The sequence below is a fragment of the Pterocles gutturalis genome, unplaced genomic scaffold, assembly GCF_000699245.1.
Source record: "Pterocles gutturalis isolate BGI_N339 unplaced genomic scaffold, ASM69924v1 scaffold53255, whole genome shotgun sequence".
NCBI lineage: Eukaryota > Metazoa > Chordata > Aves > Pterocliformes > Pteroclidae > Pterocles > Pterocles gutturalis.
Window position 1 is genome coordinate 1 of NW_010147927.1, and position 19,809 is coordinate 19,809.

The 19,809-nt window shown below is 44.9% G+C and overlaps 1 protein-coding gene across 1 annotated transcript; it reads left to right on the plus strand.

Moving 5' to 3' along the window:
* Positions 1-8,435: 8,435 nt before the first annotated feature.
* On the plus strand, positions 8,436-19,563 carry LOC104471012 (lysine-specific demethylase PHF2-like; the record flags this gene model as incomplete). The annotated part of the gene is given in 4 exon segments (XM_010086186.1): positions 8,436-8,521; positions 13,532-13,646; positions 16,608-16,768; positions 19,333-19,563. Coding segments are annotated over 4 exon segments (593 nt in total), but the record flags the coding sequence as incomplete, so codon positions are not given.
* Positions 19,564-19,809: the final 246 nt, after the last annotated feature.

Here is a 19,809-nt window from a genome sequence, read left to right on the forward strand (position 1 = left end):
CCAGTACCGACCCCTGCGGGACACCACTTCTCACCAGTCTCCACTTGGGCGTTGAGCCATTGACCACAACTCTTTGAGTGCAACCATCCAGCCAGTTCCTTATCCACTAAGTCGTCCATCTGTCAGATCCATGTTTCTCCAATGTAGAGACAAGGATGTTATGCAGGACAGCATCAAACCAAACGCTTTGCACTAGCCCAGGTAGATTATGTCAGTTGCTCTTCCCTTATCCACCAATACTGTAACACCATTATAATGAGGCATTGGAACAGGCTGCCCAGGGCAGTGGTGGAGTCACCATCCCTGGAGGGGTTCAAGAAACGTGTCGATGTGGTGCTTCGGGACATGGGTTAGTGGGTTGGGTGGTGTTGGGTTGACGGTTGGACATGATCCTTGAGGTCTTTTCCAACCTTAATGATACCATGATTCTATGAGTGTGACCATTTAACACCACGCAGCCGGGAGGAAGCTGCAGGACTGAGGGCATTGTGCCTCTTTGCTGGAATAAAACATTTTTAATGTCGTGCCTCTGGCCGCCGGGTACTTGAATGATTTTGTGGCTTTTTTGGGTATGGCAGCTATTCAGAAGTGCCGGTGGTGCTTGAGTCACTTGTGTCCTGTGTTAGCACAGCGTTCCTGCTACACGCTGTAGGTACTTGTTCATAGCCTGGTGGCAATAGTTGTGAGGACCTTTCCCCACTAAGGCGCAGTCTAAGGCCGTGTGTCCGTAGTTAGCGTGCTTTCGGCAGCGTCAGGTCACCAAGGGTCAGTCTCTGCTGGCTATGGTGCCCAGACCGTCTCCTGGGTTTTCCTCCAACCTCTTCAGATTGAAGTAATGTGGTCAAAATTGTGTGGAAGAGGAAAGAAGCCCCTTCAATATTTTTATAAGCTGAAGGTGGCTAATTGTTCCTGCTTCAAATACACAGTGTGTTTGCTTTAAACAAGCCCCAGTGTTGGACCCAGAATTGCAGAAACCCAAATGTATGTTTTAGTTTGAAAAAGTAACCACGAAAATGCACGGAGTTGTCTGAAGCCCAGCAAAGGATAATGTCACAAGGAAAACATATATTTGTAAATTCCCACGGGAGAATTTACAGGCAGTGGAGACAAACCTCTAAAGCAAAAGCTTTGCGTGTAGGTAGCACAGCCCAGCCCTAGCACAGAGATTGTCATCTTCAAAGCACCAAGCAAATATTTGTTAATTATACTACAGCACCCTTCAAGGCTATCAGGTAGGTATTAATATTCCTGCGTTACAAGTGGAGAAACTGAGTCAAAGAAGTGACATAATCTACAGTCATAATAACCTGATGGACAGCGAGGATCTTCCTTGCCTTTACGTTTGGATGTTGCTGAAGCCGCTGTGCTCCTGAAGGGAGTTCCAGAGATGCAGTTGTGTTTTGCAAGGAGGTCTTTCCCTGTGAATTTGTGTTCCTAATGCACCGAGAGTGAGCTTGTGTGAGGTGATGTGAACTACCAGCTACCCAGTGTGGCCAGGGTTCTCTCTCCTTTGGGCCCTAATTCACCAAGTCCCACGTGTTGCACACTTGCGTGCGTGCCCAGCCAGCACACGTGGCTTTTCTCCTGCCGTTGCCTGCTCTTGGGTCTCCTCCTGAAGTGACGTGGACGTGCGTGTCTTTCTGTTCTCCCAAATGGCTTTTGAACCTGCCGTTTAGCTTTAACTGTATTCGACAGCAGGCTTGAGGTCTCAAAAATTCCTGTATGTTTTGTGAAAATGCGTGGCTGGTTAGATGAGACAAATCCTTCTGCTTAGGAAGAGGCTTGTCTGCTTGCACACACAGGGAAGAGCCCTGGTCAGAGTTCACCCTGCAGCAGCCACCAGAAAAGCAGCACACACGTGTCTCACTGCTCCTGGAACAGCCTCTTTCTTTCCCTTTTCTTGTCTTTTCTTAACATCTCTTGCAGTCACAGTGTTGGCTGTTGCATGTGGACACAAGAACCTGCTGTCACTTAACATTGGCCTGGCATCAAAATGTGAAGCGGAGTCTCTCTGCTGCTGGGAAGTCCTGATTCTCCGGCAGTACCTGTAGTTTTTTTTCAGATGGTGGAGGCTTCTCAAACTGGATGGGTGTCTTCCTTACAAACGACACTGTGTTGTTAAGGAAGAACATTATTGTGCAACGCGTGATAAATGACACATCAATAAATTATACCAGTTGTTAAGGGATAGGTATGAGCTCAGGTTATTTACTAATTATGACCTTTATTACCTGTAAAAATGCCGTAAATGCTGCTTCTGCACTGCAATAGCTGCCCCACCTGGGGCTTTGATGCTTTATCCTCATGTGCTGGGATCGAGCAGCCACTTGCTGCTTGAGAGCCGGCAGCTGGCCCTGAGCCCCCCTCCTGCCTGTACCCCTGCTAGACCCTGAGCACGCTGGAAGATGGGTCCCTCTGCACACCCCTCTGCTCTCCTGCCCTTCAGACCATTGCCACTGCCTCCAGCCTTTGTGAGAAGAGAAAGGAGTGTGAAATCAGTCACCACTTCCCAACGCTTAATGCTATGCTGGTATCCCAGGTTTGTGGCTGGGAATAAAAGTTACCTGGATTGGGACTGATTCAGAGAGAGAAGGAGAAGCAGATGCGTGGGTGTGTGAAATACACGTACAAGTGTCATTTTTTACCAGTGTCAAAATTCCCTGAGCCTTCAGCATGCTTCTGGTGAGGAGGTAAAGGTTGGGAACAGATTTTTAAGTTCAATATGCAGAATGTAACAACTAGTCCAGTGATGTGTTTGCGAGTTACAAATTCTGAACGGTGTATTTGCCCGTGGATGTGGCAGGCAGCGCTGCGCTGGGCAGTGAGCTCTGCAGACCTGTGCCACGCGTTGGGCTGTGCCGCTGGCCTGCTGGTCGCCTGAGCAAACCCCTCCGGTCCCGCCCGCGGCAAATTCCTCAGCTGCAAAAAGGTACAATCATACTGACCGTCTTGGTCGATAAAGTGTGCAACCCGGGGAAGGTGGGCTTTTCCCCACTCCAGAAATGGGAGTGAAGGGGGGTGAGGTGGAGTGAGGGAGCCCTGTCCCATCTGGGGGCGGTGTGGTCCATGCAAAGGATGCTGCATCCCCAGCCAGGAGCACGCAGGAGCGGAGCATCCTGGGGAGCCGCCGGCGTTGCGTCTGTGCTGGCTTGCTGCTGTTCTTACAAACCCAGTTCTCTGTCTGAAGACCTTCTATTTCATGTTTGTGCAATGTTTGAAGAGTGCTTCTCGGGAATGGATAAAATGTGTGGCTTTGTTTTTTTTTTTTCAGAAGTTAAGATTTTTTATTTTTCCTTCTGCTCTATTTATGTATTACTAGATTTTATTTTCTTTCAATCAAATAGCCTTTTGTTTGGTTGTTTTATTTTTTTATATTTTTTTCTACTAGCCTTCTGGTTGATAGTACATGGTTTTGATAGAAAGGATACTATGTGGGTTAATTTTTATCATAAAATTACTTAAAATGTCATCACTGAATATTCCAAATCAAGGTCCTTGGAAACATTCATGCTATAAAAACAGTTCTGATTTATGCACCTTTTATTATTGTTGCCTGCATAAAAAGCTGTTGTTCACTTTGTCAGAATAGTGAAATCTGTACATCTCTTCATTGTGAACGCAGAAGCAATTTCATTTTAAAGCAGCAAAGAGCAGTTTCTAATAAAAATTTAATTTGTAGCCTCTTACTGCAAATGCTTCTGTGTTAATTCTCATTTAAAATGTGTGATCTATCCACTTAAACAGCTGCAATATCAAAGGATTTACTTTTTTTTTGGTAAAATTCAAATACATCAGTAATAATGTTTCACTTTTATCTCATTATCAAATTAGTTTCACTATACTGCCTCAGCCTCAGTGAAATGACTTACATACCATTTAAAAATCAACCATTAAGTTGTTTTAAATCATTCCAACAAGATATTGTTGGGTGCACAGTAATTAATCTCTTCTATCATCTTTACTGCGTTCGGGCACAAAGGTGGACCGCGGTTTGCGTAGGTCGAGCAGGACAGCAGAGCGGTGCGTGCTGGCTGCAGCTGCGCGGCTGGGGCGCTCGCATCCTGCATCCTTACCCTCCCTGCCAGCCGCATCCCCGCTTCCCAGCTGGCACGTTGCGGTTGCAGCCTCTCACACGTTAACCTGATGGGACAGCGAGCACAAGGCTTTGCAGGATGTATGCGGAGAGTTTGCTTTCCTTGCTTCCTTATCCTTCACCAAGTAAAAGTTTTCTCCTTCTAATTTGCTTTGGGAACCTGATGCTTTCCCAAAGAAGAATGTATTTGGTCCTGCCAAACGCCTTAGTTGTCACGCAGTTAAAAAGCAGCAGCTGGAGGTAATTCACAGCCCGGCAGGGACATCCCTAAACACTTCATTGGAGGACACCCACTTCGTACCTGCACACACCTCCGAGTACGACGTCGCTGTGCGGCGCAAACCGGGGGATGCGGTTAGCGATCTCTCTCGCCGCTGTAAGTGCTGTGCTGATTGATTTGTGAGTTCTTGCAGCAGAGTGGGATTGTGCTGGGATGGCAGCACACCGTTTTGGGGTGGCCGTGGGCTTCGTGACATGCATTCTTGGACTGCTAGTGCAAATGAAGCAAAGAAATCTGCTCCTGCTGTTGTTCAAAAGGCTGCTTCCAGCTCTGCCTCCTGCTGCTGGGCTCGCTGCTCCCTGCCCATCCTTTCGCAAGCTCTGCCTTACCAGCTGCCTTGTGGGTCCCTTCGCTCAGCCTCTTATGTCCGTTTTTATCTCATCAGTGGATCTGAATAATCACACAAAAGTGCTACTGAGAGTTTTTTCCAGTTCTTCTCTGTCGATGGTAATGCATCCAGGGCTCGTATTGAGGGATGAACGCGGGGCTGGCTGCGGCGGGCGCGTTGCTGGAGGCTGCTCCCAAGCGCGCCGTCACTGATCCTGCGCTGCCTGCCTCCGAACCCGTTTGATCGTTGTAGGGGGTCAAACACTTGGCTCGAGTCTTTTTTTATGTTTTATGTTTCTCACAGGCAAATGGGGTTGAAAAAAGAAACTGGAGGGACCAAAGTGGAGAATTCTCATGAAAAAAAACACAAAAAATAGATGCAAACCACAAAGCACCATTTGTGCTTGAATTTGGGGGGTTGAGGGGAAGGACAGCACTGTTCAGCTGCTATAGACGACTTGGTTTTCTTCAGCTGGAGAAATGCTTTGATTCTATTCTATTGTTAATTAACCACTCTGAGAAAAAAATACATTTGTAAATTAGGCAGGAGACCGCTTCAGGACGCTGCGCTGGCTTCTGCCAAGGCTGGCAGTCTCCTTCTGGTTCTCACTCGCAGGTGCAAATGTTACAGAGACCAACTCAAGGGTAGGTCACTGCTGTGGAGCTGATGGACCCCCCACTGCCAAAACCTTGCCGCATAAAACCAATGCACCCAGTAAGAAATCCTCATTCTTCTTCTAGCAGGAACATTCTTGAGGGGTTATCTTCACCAGTCTGTCTTTAACTACAGAAATGCCATTTTTTATGCTTGAATTGACGTGGAAACGTGCAACCAGATCTGCTGGTGGAAATACCTGACTCTCTTCATTGAGAAAAGGGGCACAAAGTGGAACTGGTTCATATCCTGGTTAAAGATCACCTGGGACATTTCAGCAGGGCTATCACTTGAAAGGTTTGTCCTTGCCACTCACGTACAGCGAGGAGAGCAGCTTCTGCTGCCACGTGGCTGTAAATGGCCAAGCCTTATTCAAAAGCCGTGTTGTAGTTGGAAGAGTTGACTGCATCTTTTAGAGGACCGTTTGCTTTTGAGGTGAGTTATTTTTACTTTTCCATTTTGTTCTAGTTAAATATTTTTACTTGCTCTCAGAACAATAGCTCCCACCACACTGAAGCCTTCGCCCAGTGCCGTAGCTTTTCATACCTCCTCCCGTAGCAATCCGTGCTGTGCCCAAGGGTCTCATCTCCTTACTTCAGCTAAATATAGACTTTTCAAGCCCTTGTATAGAGCCTAATCCATACCTTTCCTAAGCTTAACAAGCTGAATCCAGTGGCATAAGCAGCTGACGCAGCTTTATGGGTAGAGGAATCCTCTCCGTTCTCTTACGCCTGCTCTGATCTGCCAGGGTTTGTTTAAATTTTCTGCTGCTTCATCTGGTTATTTTACTGTCTGTACGTACTTGACTCTGAGGACTGGATTGTTGAGATGATTTTTCCTGTCTGCAGACTTACTCTTCAGTTTTCCATGCTGTCTGCCCAGGGAGACCCAATAATTCTGTATTTTTGCAAGTAACTGTTTAATAATTTAAAAAAAAAAAAAAAAAAAAAAAAGAGGCCAAATCTGCCATTACTTTTACATGATTCAGAACTGGTGTCCTGTTTACCAGCCTGTTCACAGGCTGAACACACAAAAAAAGAGAGTTTCTCTGGCATTGGCTGCAAAACTGCTCTCGCCCAGTACTCTTTGGTTTGGAGGGAGCAGCGCCCATATGCACACTGGTGCCGCAACAGGATGAAAATATCCACTAAAGTTTCTGGCAGAATCTTATTTTGACAAAACATTTACAATGGTTGCAAAAAACATTTGTTTCCATATCTTAGTGAGTGTGGCTTTTTCCAGCTTGGTTGCAGACTAAATGTGGGTTTTGTTGATGCTCTTTTCTCAAAGCGAAGTGGTTTGTAGTCCTGACGCGTACAGTCCCACGTCACTGTGTGGCTCTGATTCAAAAGTGGTTTGAAACCCCCTTTGAAAGCAGAGAGGGTCACAGTGTATTTTAACAGTTACTCGTCATGCCCCAAGCGTGCACGTTGGCCTGTGTACTCACATACCCCAAAGCCACCAAAAGAGCTCTGAGCTCCACGGAGCCAGGTCACTGGTTCACAGCAGCCGTGACTTGCAAGGCTTAAAAAAGAGTAGAGGAGGTGGAGGTGCATGACCGTAGCGCTGTCTTTGCTTTAGCCACGCGCCTTCCCCTCTGCCAGCAACCAGGAGTTTTGGGACCTTCCTGCATCTAGACCATCACGTTTAGTAATTACCAGTGTATCCAAACTACACGAATTTCTCTAATTATTTACCTCGTTTGTAATTTTGGACTGTCCTGAAGAGCTTGAACACAGTGTGAGTTGTTGGAGAGATTCTGGAAGCCTCTTGCCAGCACCGACCCGCCCTGCTGCCTTGCCTGTGGGAGGGGAGCAAACGCCCTCTCCTCTGCTTCCCGTGGGTCAGAACCAGCAGCTGAAAGCTCTGAACTCATCTCCCTGCACTAGTTGCTGCTTTGCGCTGCCAGCGGGACGCGAGGAGGCTCAACGCTACCACATGCAGGGAGATGGCATTGCTGTGACGTGTGCCCAAACCCTTTCTCTGGCAGAAGAGATGTCCGGGTGTTCTCTGCACGGAGAAGGCATTTCAGGCTGGGAAGCAGAGAAACGCCAAGAGTGCTCTTGGTGCGGTGTGAGCTAGCCTTGTTCGTGCCGGCAGTTAACGTGAACCTGCCTTTGTTGCCTCTCGTGGATCCTCTTGCTTAGCAGAGCTCTTGTGGAGCTGTGATGCGAGGGCTGTATCTCACGGCACCCAGGTGAAATTCTTTCTGTGCTGCAAACATGCTGTGCAGCCTGCGCCGCTTCAGGCCGAGCAAGCGGGAGCAGAATCCTGTTTGCTTTTCCTCCGTCAGAAGGAGCAGTGCCATTCTGGAGTCTGATTTTTTTGGCTATTTGGCTCTTCAGCTGCGCAACAGCTTCTTATCTTGGGTCCTTCATTCCTTCGCAGTTGAGCTTTGTTGTTCCCCAGCACTGTGTTCTGCTGTTGGATTGCGTTCGCGCGGCGTGCCCGCAGGCTGCGCTGTGTTGTTACATATGTTGTGCCGTCCAAAATAATCTCGGTGGGTGTTCTAAGCAGCTGCCATGATACAACCCATCTTCTTGGCAGCCAGAAGCGCTGTGAGCTATGTGTCTTCTTTTCCTTCTCATCTTCATATATTATAATGGAGGTGGAACCTGTAGAAGGCTTGCGTATGGTATACCTTGCCAAGATCGCTCTGGTACCTAGCAGCTGTCCGTACATGCTTGGTGAAGAAGATGTGTTTTGTTAATTAGGTTTATGCAGGATAGTGCTTGGAGAACTCTACGTAGATACAAGATGGTCTCCCTGGGGAAAAAAAATAAATTCTTTGGGACTCGGTGCCACATTTCAGTGGAGGGCCAGAGCAAGCTGGTAGTGGGCTTCCAAATGACACTTTTTTTTTAGCACCACATCAGGAACATAGGGTGCAAAAAATCCAGTTTGACTGTATGAGGGTAAAAAGCACCTAAGCTTTGCTTTGATATAGCCGTTAGCAGTCTGCATAGCTGCATAGCAAATGCACAGCTTATTGGGGTTTGGGTTTTCTCGTTATTAATTGCGTACTTGCATGTTTGGAGACGGACCGAAGCTAATATAATACTTGCTTTGATATTTTCCAGCTGCGTGGGTGTTGAAGAAGAAGAGGCACCAGATATCGACATCTATCATTGTCCAAATTGTGAGAAAACCCACGGAAAGTCTACTTGTAAGTATACTGGCACGGCTGGTCCTCAGGTGCATGTCAGATTCTGTCTGTTTAAACACCTTTTTTGTTGTTTTGTTTTGTTTTGTTTTCATTTCAAAAAGACACACCTAAAAATTAGAATTCAAGTCATGAAGTGAAAAAAAAAGGTGTTAGGGGGAGAAAACCCTGGACTGGATTGTGGAGCTGTGGCTGCAGCTCCGTGCCTGCCCTCAGGCAGTGTGTAGGAGCCCGTGCCAGGCACCTTACCTGGGCAGCACCGCTCTCCAGTCCCACTGATGAAGATGATGCTTCCTTCCTCCCACAGAATTAAGAATTGTGAGAGCACTTAGTACTGTGGGCTAGAAAAATTCTACAACGACAGCTAGTTCTAATACAGTGAGTTTTGGAAACTACATGGTGTTTTTTGTCTTCGGATGAGAAGAGTGGGAGAGAGTACGTTACGCTTGGCCTGGATGTAAAACCGTAGCGATTTCAGTGGCAGTCAAAATTGTAGGATGCACCGAGGGTGCCGATTCTTGCAGTTCTTTCATGAGAAAAAGTTCTCCTGAGTAAAAGTGATGGTTGATGTCCGTGGGAGTTTTGTCTGGGAAAAGAAGTGTAGGATGGGTTTGCTTTGGTCAGATTAATTCACAGATTCTTTCTGTTATACAATGGGGTAAAAAAAAAAAAGAAACCAATCCCTGTAAAAAATGAAGTGCTTAACTTGAAAGCCATTTGTTGTAAATAAGTAACAGTGATGCGGAGATTCTCGCTGCTTTGTAACCTTGTAGCAACACACAGAAGAAGAGCACTGTGCTCATCTCCCAGGAGCCGGACAGATCATAATGTTCCTTTTTTTTTTAGTGCAAAGTAAGAGAAGGCTGGAAACTGACTTTTGTTGTGTTAAAATTCAGTAATTTTAAAAACAAGTAATTATTTCTGCATGCGAGCTTAAAAAATTGCTAGGGGGAAAGGAGAGGAGACTGAAATGTTCGTTTTGGAGGCAAAAATGGGAATCATTATTCCACTTTGACTTTTAAAAAATCAAGTGTGAACTGGAAACCTGAATGACCTGCAGCTGTTCCTGTCTCCCAGATGGTCTGCTAATAACTTTGGTCCAAGCAGGGCACCCAGCAATTGGGCAAGTTGGCAAAAAACCCCTCGAGAGGCTTCTTCTGAAAGACTTAACAAAACCAGCATGTCCCCACAAAATGTTTTGATTTAAGAGTCAGCCTTTCTAATGTTCTGCTGGAAGATTTCTGACAAACACATTGGAAATCGGTACAACAAATAACTACAAATCATCTTCAAGTGAACAATTTGGTATTCAAATGGGTTGTGCTGGAAAGGGGGGTACCGCTGCAGATACTCTGTTATTGACCCCGTACGGAAGAAGCAGCACAGGATTTCTAGCCTCTGCGAATTTTTGTATAACACTGAGATGTGTCTGATGCTTTGATTTCTTTCACTTTGCTTTGAATTATGAATGATGAAAGGAACCTACTTTTCAGTGTGAGAGTGAAAAAATCAGAAAGAAGCAGCAAAAGTCTGTAATCAGGAATTAAATATCAATTCTATAAAAACAGTGGTGCATAATCTCAATAAAAAAATTAAAAGTTAAGACAAGGAGAGTTGAATCAGCAGCAATCTGTTGATGCTTTATAAAGGTTTTTGGCTATCCAATTCTTTTATCCAAATAAAAATCCGACTTGGCAGTGCATCCCTCCCTCTGCGTCGTGCGGCAAGGCAGAAAGTGCTGCTGGAGCGCTGTCGCTAGTTCCATCGTGTCGCTAGTTCCATCGTGTCGCTGTACGTGGTTACCAGTGTGGCGGGAATGCAGAGCATTAAGATCATTCCGCAGCAATACAGCTTTGGTTTCTCCCTTCAAATGCATTACAGGAAGTTTAATGATGTACAAGAGCAATCGTCAAAGCAGTTGAGTGTACAAATTTTGGGAACATTTAAACATGGGCTATGGAGGGCCTTACCTAGTTTCGGTGAAGTGCAAGATCCCAGGTTCTCACGCTGCGTAACCCTTTTCACCAGTAACTCATCGAATCGTGGGTCCTGTTGAAAAATGAGGCTGCTATCCTGCAGCCCCTCCTTGCGGAGTGCAATAGGCCAGGAACATTAAAAGACCGACAAAAGGAAGGCAGGAACAGCTCGGCTTAACGCGTTCGTTCATTTGTACGTGGGGTGTCCCGCTCCACGGCACTGGGGCTCTGCTGGGACTGCTGGGAGATGGCCTTTGTTTATAAACCATTCTAATATATGTTTAAAATAGCTATCCAGCAGTATCGGGTCTGTAATAAACATGTAAGTGGTGTTCCAGAGCCAGTAGTTCACTGGTAGGATTTAATTATCGCGAGATTAGCAAAGGGAAACACAGACACCAATCGTCTGTTATGCAACTCGTCTGGATTTAAAAATATACGTGTATTTCTGGAGCACGCATTCCGCAATATATGCTTTCCAGATGTCACATTTAAAAATCATTTTCCTCTTCTTACATTTTTCCACTTGACCAATGTGGCTTAGTGGCTACTATTTCAGAAGATTGCTTCCTGTCAAATGACATTTTAAACCATTTTGATTTCATGAAATTTGTAGGGACTCCTCTTTGGGAAAAATCACACACATACCAAATTTTCTGACATCATTTAAATAAAATGTAAGTGCTTTGTTTAGGCAGACTTGACTCATTTTCGTAGCATGATCGGAAACGTTCGGTTTGATTGCTGTCTTATTTGCACCAGTGAAAATCAGGAGGAATTCTTTAGAATTGGTGAAGCTACATAGATGCAAGCAAACCCAAGTCAGGCTGAAGCTGTCTTTCAGGAGTCACCACCTTTAATATAAATCAATAGAGAATCAACAGAGTGCTGCTCCTTCTTCATAAATACCTTTGAAATAATGTGAGTATACCTTTGAAGTCTAGAATTACTCCTTTTTGAGATACAGTTTTCATAAAACTGTATTCCCTTTTTCCTCTGGAGAGTTTCCTGTAGAAGGAAGGGTTTATACTTTCCAAAAGTGAAATTTGAATCAGAAAGTTCTGCAGAAAAATAAATCTGTAATCATTTAAGAAAAAAAGTGGCCTTTTCTGGCCAAAGCTAGTATTTGTTGCACATGTTAATGGGCCTTTAATCCGTACTGTGGTGTTCGTGGTAAAGATGAAACATCAAGAGAATGGCTGAAAATGGGCCAAACGTCGATTGTTTGATGCAGTATAATGCACTGCAGCAGCCGGCTTGCTGCCGTCCAGGAGATAGCACCTCCTGGGAAGCCTTCTGCTGGCAAAGGCGTCCTGTTGCCTCTGCGTGAGGGGTGGGTGTGAGGGGTGGGTACCTGCCGCTGCTCGGTGCCGAGGGAAATAGCTGCTGGTGCTTTTGGATGAGTTGCAGTGAATTGCTGAATTCAGCGCTGATTTGCCGATTTTGTTTCTTGATGTTGCGTGCTATCTGAAGTGTAGTAAAAGAACACGCTAAGATGATAAGCTCTTTAATTTTCCCTGTGGCAAGCGACACCTGTTTCTCTGGGACTCGTGCTAAGTGTCCCAGTGTTGGTTCGGATCTGCTGAGAGGGAAAGGAGGCAATCCCTGGAAAGGGAAGGAGAGGAGGAAGGTTTGGCATTCGTGTGGGGCTTGTTTCCTTTGTTACCAGGAGCACTGGATTAATACACTAAGCCTGAGAGTCATTAAGATAAAGAAGTAGCAGCTTTAATGAATATATCCAGCTAGGCTGGAGAGCTGCATGGAACTAATGAAACCAGCATGCTTTGTGCAAAACCTGGGATGGATTTGTTGGGAGGTGTCTTTACTCGAGTTATTCCAGGGTTGTGGTTGGGAAAACAAAGTTAGCTTTTTCTAAACCTCTTGTCTTAGAGCTGTGGCCCCCAGATTCCTTTCTTAATGAAAAAGTGGGTGGATCTGTGTGCTTGTGCAAAGGGCGAGGAAAGAAAAACGTCCGTGCGTGGTTACCGAGGAGTCTGGGTCCTTCCCCAGCTGCTCGGAACAGCAAGAAAAGCCTGAGATCTTGATTTTGGGGTAAAATACTGAGTTTAATGATGTAAAACAAAGGTGAAAAATAAAAGAAGAAAGTTGTGACGTATGAAAATTCTACTAACAGAGGCTTGAAATAGTATGAATATGCGCTTGGGACAAAACCAATTTTCTACCAAAATGAGAATGTCTGGACAGACTGTGGAAATAGTAACAGCTGAGAGAGATGGTGCTGACTAAGAGAAAAAACTGGACCAGTTTTTCTTGCTCCGCATTATCTGGCTGTCAGCGAGGCAAGGCAGAACTGCATTGACATTTGCCTTACTTATTTGTGCTTGTTCCAGCTGACCCTTTTCCCGTGACGGACTTGCCTATATGTCTGTCACCCACTGGGAGCACCGTCGAGGTGCCGTCACTCTGCTGTCATCAACTTATGGCCTAAGCCTGGCTCGCCTTTCAAAACCTAGGAATAAGAGGAGTTCTAAAGATTGCATTTGTGATGCCCTTGTATTTTTTTTTTTCTTTTTCCTTTCATGTGCATGCTGTGTGCAGGGCATAATTCAAAGCCCATCAAAATTGATGTCAAATCTGCCACTGCTGGACAGACCTTTAGACTAAGGTAATTCACGACAAATATGTTCATAAAGATCTGTACTGTGTATTGAGAAGGCAGAAAAGGGGCTTTCTGAGAGTTTTATGATAAGGATTAAGCATGTAGTCTGGCAAGTGCAAAACATCCAGAGCCTGTGTTTGCCTGGAGCCTGCGGTAGCTGTGCAGCTCAGTAATTATCCCTCTGGTTGCCCTTAAGTTACAAACCGAACACTGTTCAATATGTAACAGATCTTCAGGCTACGGTATAATTGTCTAATGGTCAATTGAGAGCAATATTATAATTTGCAATGCAGCATAGTGGGGGTTCCCTCCGCTCTGCTTGTATAAGAAATTAAATGAAGATTTGTCCTTCCTTCAGATGTCTTAATAATGATCTTCTACTTAACATACGGTACTGTCCAATTCATTCTCTTTCAGTGAAAAAGAAAAGAAATTGGCATAAACACGATACTGGACAGACTACAGAGGTCAAACCTGTACAGAATGGGAGCCAAGTCTTTATAAAGGAACTTCGAAGTCGTACTTTTCCCAGGTAGGTTGTTCAGCTGCATGCATGGACAGGGCTGTTCAGATAAACCATTTATAGCCGGTGTCCTCTGAAGCCGATGATGGTCCCTGCTGCAAACGTTACATAGTACAGAGTGATGACGTTTAAATGAGTGCTGGTTTATTGCAGATGTCCCAGGTTCTTCCTTTTTATATTTGTGCAGCGATATTAAAATCTGCTGTTGGTTGAGCCCAGTTCCACAGAAGCTAGTATTTGTGAAGACAAGAACAAGAATGTGTTTGGCACCCACAACATTCACTTGCATGAGAAACAAACCAATTTATTGTATAGAATTATCCAGTTCTCAAAAATACGAATGGTTTTGCTGAAGTCTGTCTCCATCTTGAAAAGAAGAACAATGACGTCCTCAGTTGCTACAGTGACAAAGGCTCTCTTATTTGGGATAATGAATAGTGCTAATTGTTAGGTGACATGTTCCACACTTTATTAGGCTGCTTCACAGCCATTTGTAAGAGTGAGGATTTTCTTCTGGTTCTCTAATGTAGGCCTTAGCCAAATAAATCCTTAATTATTAATGGCTATTTATTTTAGAAGAATCCTTGGGGACTGGTAAAGTGTGCTTGGTAAACACAAAACTTCCTTTTTATGCAGAATTTAATTTCACATTTAATTTCAGATACGGGTCTCAGGCTGGTTCAGGAGAAGGCTGAAAATACCTTTGCAAAGTGTTTGCTGCGCTTACAGATGTGTTTCACAGAACTGGGGATCCCATATTTTTATTTGCTTGGCTATTTGTGTTTGGGCCTGATAGATTTTTGTCTTAGCCTTTTTTTTTTTTTTTTTTTTTTTTTTTTATTTCGAAGGGGTTGCCTTTTTTTTTTTTTTTTTTTTTTTTTTTGTATATGCAGAGCAGTTTCACAGGTTGCAAAGCTAATTTCTTGAAAAAGGTTTCAGGCCTGGGCAGAATGATTTCAGTGACCTCGGGTGGCCTCTGAGATGGCACTCACGGATGCAGTATCTCTGAGTCGCTCACAAATTGTAAAAAAAAAAAAAAAAAGTACCCCTATTTTTTTTCCTTTGTTTCTCACATAAATGTGCACATGCGAAAATCCTGCTGCCAAGTTAACGTTTCTGAGAAAGAAGGGTCTGTAGCCAAAAGGAGCGCCTGCGAGATTCAGGCCTCCAACATCTCTGGCTGCACCACTAGTAAAGCAAAGTCTTGTTGAGAAATTTTCTCTTCTGAAGAAAATGAATGAGATCTGCAGATGTTCACAGAACAAAAACCAGCAGCCGTCGGTCAGAATGTGATGAATGGAGACGGGGGTCTCAGTTCAGAGGCAGAACCATCGTCGCTGATTCACAGCACATGACAGTAGATGATGACCCACGGTCAGTCCCCTGGTGAGGCTCGGATCAAAAGGAACAGTGAAGACAGCAAAAAGAAAAAAATATAATTCATGTCGTTCCACTCCTGAGTGTTTAATCCCCAAATAGCATTAGAGTAGTAATAGTAGTAGTAATAAAAATTAAACAGGTGATTCACGTGCTTCAGTGTAGGTGCCAGACTCTCCATTCTGGCACAGTCATTACTGGGTGCTCTGGTACTGATCTCTCTCTATGACTATGAGTAAGTTTCTGTGGCACATATAGAGGCAAATCAGACTTGAACAAGCACGTGAGATATCTGTGGTCGCTGTAAAATAAGTGCAGAGGTTTAGTGGTAAATCACGGTTTCCTTCTTGCTCCTTAAAATCTCGAGCCTCATTCTTCCTACGTTGCTGGAGTGTGGTACCAGCGCTCACAGAAATGAGGAGCGCTGCTTTTAATTAAGTACTAATGAAATTTGCCTCCTGACTGGTCATTGCCGATGCCCTGTGGCTGGGGTGATCCAGAAATAATTTCTACAGCCTATCCCTGTTTGCGTCCAGCCATCTTCTTCTCTGGGGTTCAAACGCCACTGGGGCAGCCTGAGCAGGCCCAGGGCGAGGGGTTCCCCCCGTGCGGAGGGGTTGAAGGAGGAACCCCCACAGCTCAAGGGTGTAGGGGAGCCCCCACAGCTCAAGGGTGTTGGGGCTGTGCCGCAGGCTGGGCTTCACGGGGAGGGGAAGGCGGTGGGGCCGGAGCGGGCAGCCACCATGGCGGCACTCGCAGCCTCCTCCCCTTTCCCGACAGTTTTTCGTGCGTATGAAGACGTGAGTTGTAGTTCAGAACTGCCTCAGGAGAGGGCAGTCATGGATTGGCCTTCCTGCCCAGGGAGGTAGTGCTTTCTGGGGTGAAAACTCCCAAGTTTTGCTGTTCCCCACCAGCAGCCATGGCCCCAGCCTGACAGGTGCTTTTCAGAGTCCGGCTGACAAACAACACACAGCAGCAGGGCACTTCTGGGACTGAAGGTCGTTCGTATGCAGTCACTTTTCACTCTGAATTCAAAGGGTTTTACTCTTGAAAAGATCTAGGGATCAAGCTTGAATGTCCCTTGATAGCTGCTGGTGCAGGTGGCTGGCCGGGGGAGCTGCCCTTCCCTCAGTCCCTTTGATCCCCTCCCAGCAACCTGAAAATGATTTCCAGAATATTTCCAAAGCAATTTATTTGACTACTTAAAAGGGATTTGCAAAGCATTTCCTGGACAATTGATTTGAGATTATGTAACATTTTTAATCTTGCCTTCTTCAGAGTGGAGCATTTAACACTAATTTCTTTAACAATGATCAGCGGTAACTTAACAGGTCTGTGTAGATGAGGAAAATGGTCTTTCTCCATAAGCTGTTATTTTAGGAGTTTCCAGTAGTTGGTGCATGAGACTCAAGCAAATCAATTCGGGCTGATTTTAGCATGCCCTGAATGCTTTGCAATAAATGGCTTTTTGGCATTTGTCTTATGCACCGAATGCACCCAATTCAAACCTTTTTCCTTTCGGTAGAGAAATGCAGAAGATTCCAAACTCTGCGCAGAAGCACCTCGCTATTGAATCTGTGTTTACTTTTTCAGTGCTGAAGATATAGTTCTGAAAGTGCCAGGCAGCCAGCTAACAACAGAGTATTTGGAAGAAAATGGCTTTGCAGAGCCCATCCTTGTCCCGAAGAAGGATGGCCTGGGTTTGTCCGTACCTGCACCCACCTTCTACGTCAGTGATGTTGAAAACTATGTCGGTGGGTATCTGCCAAGCAGGTGGCATTGTACTGTTTGAAGCTCAGCTGCTTTTTAAAGAAAAAATATAAATATTATTTGTATAAAAATTGTGAAGTATATTGTAAAATATTATCTATGTCTTGAGCTATGGTGACTTCAATATTTGTCATGTAGTGGTAGCTTGTAGTTAGCAATTAATTCACTCTTGTTTCTTGTACCAGCTTGTGTATCTTACAGTGAGCCTGAGCCAGACAGCATTGTATTCCATAGCACTGCATTAAAAGAAACAGTCATAGCAGTATCAAGAAATGGTTTCTTCAGGACAGGTCTTAATTGGTTACTGCCACCTCGCTTTGTATTGAAGGAATTACTAGACTAAGACTCCTACTCTCTCAAGGCAGTCCATTTTTTAACATTGGTGTCAGTGTGAGCTATTTTCATTGCTGCTGGCCAGTTGGATTCATTTTGGCATCCTCCTGTCTCTGACCTGAGCAGGGTATTGTACTGCATCTTCTCACAAGTCATCACGTCATCCCACCTTGGAAGATATACCTTGGCGAGCGGCCATGGAAGTGCTTTGAGGTCGCTTGTCTTGTCTCCACATCCACTTCTTTAGCATGTGTAATCTTGTCCCTTGTCTTCTCTCACCCAGTCTGTCTCTCCTGTGTGTCACCTTCTGTCCGATTCCCTCTCTTTCCAGTCTTAATCATAGAATCATAGAATCATAGAATGGTTGGGGTCTGAAGGGACCTTAAAGCCATGGGCAGGGACACCTCCCACTAGCCCAGGTTGCCCAAAGCCTCATCCAGCCTGGCCTTGAACCCCTCCAGGGATGGGGCATCCCCAGCTGCTCTGGGCAACCTGGGCCACTGCCTCACCACCCACACAGTGAAGAATTTCTTCCTAATATCTAGTCTAAATCTGCCCTCTTCCAGTTTAAATCCATTACCCCTTGTCCTGTCACTACATGCCCTTCTACATGTCTTCCAGCAAGGCACTGTCCTTTTTGAGCCCTGACTCCAGCCCTCCGCAGACAGTATCTGTCTGTGTTTCATGGTCCCTTTATCTCCGTGTCTAGCCGGCTAAGCACCCCTCCTGCACTCTCCTTGCCAGGCCACTGACCTGCTCCCCAGCCTGAAGGGTGCTAGCACCAGCCACTGCTGTTCCTGACTGTATCTATTGCTTTTGCAGCGATCATCTGCAGTGAGATAACTGTGAATGAAGGAGAATTCAAGACCTCTGATTTCAATTCTTATCTCTATCCCGTTGCTTCTGCAGGAAACATATTTTCTTTGCCCATCTGCTACACCTGGCAGATTTTCTTGTATGACCTAGGTGTTGCTTATGCATTTGGTGGCTTTCTCTCTGCCTCTAGTTGAAATAATCCACCCTACCAACAAAACTGCTAGTGAAAAGCTGGAGGGAAGAACACAGCTTGTTTAATCTGAAAGTGAGCGGAACAAATACGCGTTGGTCTAACCTCCATGGGGTTAGTTTGCTTGAAAGGGATTTCCCAGGCAGGGATTTATCTCGCTGTTTTATAGTTTAGTACATTGGACCTAGAATGTCTTTTAGAAACGATCTAAAGTAAGTAGCAGAGGACAAAACACTGCAACCGAGGTTGCCAAAGACTTCGTTATTGTTCTGGCATTTCATGAAAAAACAAATTGATTTTTTTTCCTCTCCTGATGTGAAAAAAGCTGTGAGTTAAATGCTAGGAGGGGAGAAATGCAGCCAATTAAAACTGAAGGGAAGAAAGACTGTAAAGATGCTTTTCTTGCAGAAAGGATAAGAGAGTGTGCTTAGAAATGGGCACTCTGACTTCTCCATGGGTTCCCTGGTGTGCCCAGTGTAAAATTCCACTAATTGACTAGTACTGTCAGTATTGACACTGGAGACTTGTATCCAACAGGACCTGTCAGAGAAAGTGTATATGTACTAGCATCTTATTCTCTTTACTCTAATACAGAGGGGATGGATTTTGGTAGGTGTAATTTTGGGTAAAATAACAAAAAGTCTTTTTTTTTGTGGTACATGTGAAATATAATGTAAAAAAATGTGAATTTTCCTGCAAAACTCATCCTCAGTTATAGATTTCATAAGCAAAAATAGAGCGTAAGAGAACTTATGATTTTGGAAAATCTATTTGACAAGATATCCTGTACAGTATTACACTCTTGTCTACAATCCCAAGACTTTTACAGTGTGGTGAGTAGGGCTTACTCTGTGGATATATATGTATTTGCAGATAATTTTCACCAAGCAAATAAAATCCATAATGAAATTAATAGATTCAAAATGACATGAATGCTGTAAAGATAAAAACTACAGAAATAATTATGTCAGGGCATGAATACAAAAGCACGTTTTATGTATATACATGTCTTTTATACATGTATGTGTATGTGTATGTGTATGTGTATGTGTATGTGTATGTGTGTGTGTATCAACAGGGAAGACGCAAAGGCTAAGACGGAGATTGAGGATTGAGATGTTTCTCAAAATGTTAGCTCACCCCCAGGCATACAAAACGCGGCGAGTCAGGCTGCCCTTCAGTCTCTCTTTTCAATGAATTGATTTTTAGGACCAGAGAGAAGCGTTGATGTCACTGATGTCACCAAGCAGAAAGACTGCAAGATGAAGCTGAAGGAATTTGTGGATTACTACTACAGTACAAACAGGAAAAGGGTCCTCAACGTGACCAACCTGGAGTTCTCGGACACGAGGTAAGAATCCAACCTGCTGCAGCATGCCGTGTCGGGGTTCGGCTGGCTGGAGCAGCCTCTGCCTTCTCTGCTGGTTCCCTCTTTGGGCAGTACTGCTTTACCCTTGGCGTTAGCTCGTGTTGCTCTGACTCTCCACTGCATCGTCCGTACACAGCCAGTTCAGGCAAAGCACGGAAACCAAAGTGCTGTTTGCTGTGTGAGGAGAATGGTGCACAGCGGACTAAATGGGCCAGCATTTGTCATGGAAATTCATGGCAGCAAATCACCAGCATTCGCGTGCAGTCAGCATTCCCTTATCAGAACAGAACATTTTGATTTCAGTTTTATTTTAACTC